This window comes from Chiloscyllium plagiosum, unplaced genomic scaffold, assembly GCF_037043375.1.
Source record: "Chiloscyllium plagiosum isolate Xiang-an unplaced genomic scaffold, Cpla_swu_hap1 HiC_scaffold_44, whole genome shotgun sequence".
Lineage (NCBI taxonomy): Eukaryota > Metazoa > Chordata > Chondrichthyes > Orectolobiformes > Hemiscylliidae > Chiloscyllium > Chiloscyllium plagiosum.
Window position 1 is genome coordinate 18,296,241 of NW_028270182.1, and position 6,352 is coordinate 18,302,592.

The 6,352-nt window shown below is 47.2% G+C and overlaps 1 protein-coding gene across 1 annotated transcript; it reads right to left on the reverse strand.

Annotated features, from left to right (window-relative positions):
- Positions 1-681: 681 nt before the first annotated feature.
- LOC122544414 (putative G protein-coupled receptor 139) lies at positions 682-3,429 on the reverse strand. Its single transcript, XM_087982812.1, has 2 exons — positions 3,195-3,429; positions 682-1,831 (listed from the first exon to the last, which is right to left on the reverse strand). The coding sequence occupies exons 1-2, from the start codon at positions 3,391-3,393 to the stop codon at positions 930-932; spliced, it is 1,101 nt and encodes a 366-aa protein (XP_087838938.1). The 5' UTR covers positions 3,394-3,429; the 3' UTR covers positions 682-929.
- Between the last annotated feature and the right edge of the window lie 2,923 nt (positions 3,430-6,352).

The following is a 6,352-nucleotide window of genomic DNA, read 5'->3' on the forward strand; positions in this document are numbered from 1 at the left end:
ATCCCCTTTTGCCTCCTGAATGATCCAAAGTTCATCCAGTTCCAGCTCCAGAACCACAAACACGGTTTTTGAGGAGCTGGAGTTGGGTGCACTTCCCACAGATGCAGATCGCAGGGACACTAGTGGTGACCCTTACCTCCCACATTCTACAGGAGGTACATTCAACTGCCCTCACCTCCATTCCCACTGTTCTAAATTCCCGAGACTACTGAGAAACTAAAGGAAAATACTGAAACCAGTCAACTTACCGATTGGGGCACAGACCCCTTTTGTTTTGGTGAGAGGAGGAAGACGGTTTGGAGACACTCCCGAGTCGTGTTTGGGGGAAAGCAACTGCCCAAATATAAAGCCGTACTTACCCAACAGTCCCGTGTCTGCTCGTGCTCAGTGTGTGCTCCGCCTATATAAGAGGTAAACCTTTATATCCGTTTAAATTGACCTTCCCGTTGTCCCTCAGGTCCTCGCTGTCGCTCCTCCCACTCCAACTGCCACCAGAAAAAAAACCATCCAGGATGAAGCAGCCGCTTGGTTGGCACCACATCCCCAGACATCCCCTCCCTCCATCACTGACACTCAGTAGCAGCAGTGTTTACCATCGACACGGTGCACTGCAGAAATTCACCAAAGATCCTCAGACAGCACCTTCCAAACCCACGAGCACTTCCACTTCGAAGGACAAGGGCAGCAGATAGATGGGAACATCACCCCCTTCAAATTCCCCTCTGAGTCACTCACTATCCTGATTTAGAAATATATTGTCATTCCATCAGTGTTACAGGCAGCTCAGCATTACCTTCTCAGGGGCAATTCGGCATGGGGGATAACTACAGACTCAGTCAGTGATACCCACATCCCACGAGTGAATCAAAAACATATCATTTCAGGGTCTGGAAAAGATAGGACTCTCCTTTGGGCTTCACAGAGGAGTGTTATTTATTCACACTACAAGAAATTTGTGTAACCAGGTATTTTACTGCGTTACTGATCTTCGCTTTGAACTGGGACAATGTTGCTGCATAAATAAATGTGTTTGTGCAACAGCTTAGGTTCCGCAACATGTAACCAACTGCACTGAAGTGATATAGAAAAGGCGAGTAATCACCAGGATTGATTCTTTGAATGAGATAACATAAGAAATCTACAACATTCATTAACCACAGGAGGATGAAGCTCCCAGAAATGGTGAAGAGCAAAATCACAGCCTTCCTTCTGCTCTCCATCTCTGGGTCTCTGTGATTCTCTCCTTTGCTCTCACCTTTCAGCCTCTTCCGGACTTGACTGGTCACTAAAATGTGTCTGACTGTCAGAGCATTGAGCAACAGAATTAAAACGAATGGCAGTAAAGGGGTAAAAACTGTATCGAGCCAATCTAATATCACCCACCAAGTCTCAGTAAAGTAGCTTAACTTTGTTATACAGTAGAATGGCACATTGTTGATTATCCTCACAGGCTCATATTCAAAATAGAAGGGGATGTTTTTCAGACAGAACAATGTGCAGGTTGTTGCCAGAACCACAGTCGCAGCTTTCTCAGTGCAATATTTTGTTCTCAGCTTCTGACAACAAATGGTCACAAATCGGTCAAAGGAGAAAGTGACGGTGAACCAGACAGAGCAGTCCGTGGCAGCACGAGACAGTGCCCCAATAACACTGCACACAGGAGTGATGTTCAGGAAAGACTGCAGGTAATAATAGAAAGGTAATCTCCACAATATAACCTCAGTAATAATGACCATCAGATCGGCAGCTGCCATAATCACCAGGTAAAGGGTAGTGCAAGGTGAAATACCACACTTTTGCCTGGAAAAGTTTGCAACTGCCAGCAAATTTACTGTGGGAGACAAATGGGAAAAGAAACAGTGAATTATTGATCAGAAATACACCCTACCGAGAGAGCAACAATAAGATTTTACCAACACAACCTTGTGCACTGTGTGACTGGAAGTGGTTGGAGGTGAGTGAGTTTGAATTTTCAGACTTTCATACTCACTTCAGATTGTCCTCCAGCCCAGTCACTCTCAAGATTCTGGAGTTTGGACAGATACTGAGCTCACAGCCCCTCTAGGAGAGCAGAAGGAAGTCTATGATTTTGTTTGGTTGCAAGGTAAGGTCCAGAAATCCATTAGAAACCTCGATCCCAACTCAGTCATTGGAATGTCAATAATCCAAACTCTCCCCTTCTCCAGAGAAACAGTTATCCCCTAATCCTGGAATTGGACTTAATCCTGATCAGAGCCATGGCAGGATTATAAAACAGGTCACCAGAACCTGTGTGAGATTTCAAACAGAACTGCACCATGTTTCTTACACAAGGGCAGTACAACAGAGCATGCAGGACTCCCTTCATGACAATGTGTGAGTTTTAGATTTACTGTGATATTTAAATTGCAAATCTACCCGCCAACATCTCAATGTGGAGGGACCAGGAGGGCAATCTGTCAAAATTTCAATCTCCTGACCAAAGAATGTGAGGAGTAGAGATCTTCCAGAGGGGATTATAGATGAAGCTTTCCAAATCAAAATAAGGTGCAAATCCTTCAATTCCTTTGCTTTGCAAAAATAAAAAAACAATCTCAGAGGGAAAATTCCCAACTGATGCAGCATCCCTGACTGTGTGTGGAAGAGAGTTCCAAACCTTTCCCATCCTTTGTCCATAGAAGAGCTTTCTAACATCTCTCCTAAACGCTCTCAGTCCTCAGTCTCAGACTACGGTCCTTCGTTCTGGAATCTCCAAACAGTGCAAATAGGTTATCTTTTCATTTATTATTTTGTCAGTCTACATTCAGATCATCCCTTAAATTTCAAAATTCTCCATCATCCAGGTTTCGTTTACGAAATGAAAACAAGAATAGCTCAGCAGATATGGCAGCATCTGTGGGAGAGAGCACAGAGTTAACGTTTCGGGTCCAGTGACACTTCTTCAGAACTAACCTGCCTGACCTCTCCTCATACCTTCAAACCGTATGGAACTGGAACAGATGACACAACACTGAGATCAGAAAATGCTGCAGCAAGCAGTGAAGTTGGGAGTCTTTGTCAGTGGAGAATTGGACTGAGAATGCTGCTCAGTGAATTGCTGTCACTGTCCCGGGGTCTGACCAGTCAGTGAGCTGGAGGTGTTATTGTTCAAATGGTAAAGCCAGAGAGAAGATCAGCAGCCGATTAAAACAACTTCAACTGTCATAACACCGTACCTGGGATGCCAGTAACAGCAAGGATGGTGTAGAACACCTTCTCCACGTGATCAATTGGTCGATGCATTTTTCTGTGTGAGGTGATCTGCCCCTTCAGGTAGCTGACAAGCTCCTTGTTTGAGACTCTGAGCTGATGCATTCCCAGAGACGCTGCCTTATACTGTGTGGAAGCTCCTTGGGGAGATCGAGGTGACAGCATTGCTCGGCTTTGTTGCTGTTTTTCACATTTCTGGAAATGAACAAACCCATTACAATAACAAGTGTAATCCTGATTACAGAGGGGGGTTACATGATAATGAAATAACAAAAGCAGAATCTGGAATCTGCCAGCAATAACGCTGTCCACTCAAACACCATGAGCCCTATCCCGAGATCACACCCTATTTCATGATGTGAAGGTGCTGGTGTTTGACTGGGGTGGACACGTTCAACCTGTTGGACTAGAACCTGGTGTTGTGTGAATTTTGACAAATTATTTCAATTGATGCGGCATCGAGACAGTTCATTCCAAGTGTGAACATATGTCTCTGAGCTGTCCTTCTGTGCTCTAGGGTAGGAGCTGCCCTCTTTATACAAGAACATTTCACTCACTGAGTGAAATGTGATTCTTCTTACACAGTGAAGGGTCCCAAGACGGAAGATGAGACGTTATTCCTCCAGGCATCGGATGGTGAGGGAGTGGCGATAGATGAGGCCCGTCATCAGCAGAGTGCGAGAGCGAATTGAAATATTCGGCCACAGGATGAAACCTTCAGCCCGATGGCATCAATGTGGATTCACCGCTTTCCTCATTTCTCCTCCCGATACCTTACCCCAGTTCCAACCTGCCAGCTCAGCACCGCCCTCATGACCTGTCAATCTTCCTTCCCCCTGTTCACTCCACCCTCCTCTCTGACCTATCACCTTTACCTCCACCTCCATCCACCTACTGCCCTCTCAGCTACCTTCTCCCTAGCCTCACCCCTCTCCCATTTATCTCTCCACACCCGAGGCTCCCAATATCATTCCTGATAAAGGGCTTTTGCCCGAAACATCGGTTTTCCTGCTGCTCGGATGCTGCCTGACTGCTGTGCTTTTCCAGCACCACTCTAATCTTCACTCTCATCTGCAGCATCTGCAGTACCTACTTCCACCTAGTTCCTCCTTAAAACAAGTTCAACAACTTCAACAGGAATGTTCTGAATGAATCTGAGCAGGTGTCCCCTAATACTGGAAAGGTCAAATCATTACAAAAATAAGCTAATACCAATATACACAGTCCCTTCTTCATTAGGAACCATGTTACAATATCCTTTAATTACAGACATACTGTATTAAATTACAGACTAATCCTTTTTGACCGCTTAAGTCCTGAATCACTTGGTGATTTATGCAGTCTCTCCCTCCCCTCTCTCTCTCTGGCTGTGTCTCTGGGTCTGCGAAGCTTCTTTCTCTCTCCCTTAATCTCTGTCTGGAAGATCAGCTTGATTCTGGTTGCTCAGCTCGTCCCTGAGTGGTCAGCCTGTCTCTGGTTGGTGAGCTGGTCTCTGGTTGGTGAGCTGGTCTCTGCCCCTGGCTGTGCTGGTCTCTGCCCCTGGCTGTGCTGGTCTCCTCAGAACACCTCCAGAAGATTTCAGAAATCCATCTGCAGGTGAATCCTGTTTTTGTTCCTTTCTCGATGGTTTCTCGGAATGCTTGAGAGTTCTGACCAATCAGGAGAATCCATTAATAGTCTGAGACATTGTCAATCGTTTGGATGGTTTGTTCCTGATGGTTTTGTTGTGTCGCAGGCCCCAGTGCCTTTCTGTCCTGGCCCTCCATTGTTTGATGGGTAAGTTTTTGGGGATATGTCTGCCCGTGTCCATTGATGTTTTAGCTGCCAAGGGGACTGCTACATTTCCCCTTCCCATACTGTACTTCACCCACTCCTCACACTCTCATTCACCCCTCCCCACATTTTCCTTTCTTCCCCCTCACAGCTCTCTCATTTCTCCCCCCCCTCCACACTTTCCTTTCTCTTCCCTCTCCACACTCTCCTGTCTCACATCTCTCAACACTCTCTTTCCCCAGTTCTCCATGATCTCCTCAGAACCTCCTGACTACACTCTCCTGTCTCCTCCCTTCCTGCACATTCCTCTTCCCCTCCCTGTTTTCTCTCTCCCCCTCCCCAGGCTATCCTTTCTCCCACACTCAGCATTCTTTCTCCACTTCCCTGTGAGATCCTCTCCCCCACCCACACACTCTTTCACCTCCCTGTGCTCTCTCTTCCCCACAATATTCCCTTTCTCCCCACTCCCTGCACTCTCCTTTTACCCAACATCCTGCACTCTCCTTTCTCCCACCTTCCTGCTCTCTCCTCTTCCCATCCCTGCACTCTCTTCCCCCCCTCTCCACGCTATTCTTTCTCCCCCCTCTCCGTGGTCTCTTTCCCCCCTTGGTCCATGCCCTCCTCTCCCCCACCCACACCCTCTTCCCCCTGCCAGCATGCTCTCTCTTCCCTACAATGTCTCCTCCCTGTGATCTCCTTTCCCCCTCCCCCTGCTGTCTGTCTTCCCTCCCCCATGTTCTCTTTATCCCATCATCCCTATGTTCCCTCTCTCCCCCAAGTTTTCTTCCCCCCTGCGATCTCTTTCTCCCATCCCTTCAGCATCGTAATGCCCTGCTTCCCCAGAAAATATTTACCCCCCTTAAACTTATGCTCCCTCCTTCCCCCCCCCTCTAACTAAAGCATATAAGGAGTGGGGGAGAGCGCTGTGCCGTTGGACGGCAGATGAATATGTCTCTAAAGAATTGGTGCAGGGGGCAGGGATTCAGAGTTGGAGATCATTGGGATCTTTTCTGGGGCAGAGGTGACCTGTCTAAGAGGGACGGGTTACACCTGAACTGGAAGGGGACCAATATCTTGGTGGCCAGGTTTGCTCATGCTCCAAGAGATGGTATAAACTAGATTGGCAGGGGGGTGGGATCCTCGACAGCAGGGAGGCAAGTGTGAGGCTCAAGGAGAGACAGAAATCAGAAAGAGGAATTTGAAGAGACAGGTCAGACTGGAATGTGACAGGGAGCGAGGATTACCTAGTGGATTAAATTGCATCTATATCCATGCAAGAGGGCTGACAGGGAAGGCTGATGAACTCAGGGTGTGGATAGGTATGTGGGACTGGGAAATTGTACCCGTTACA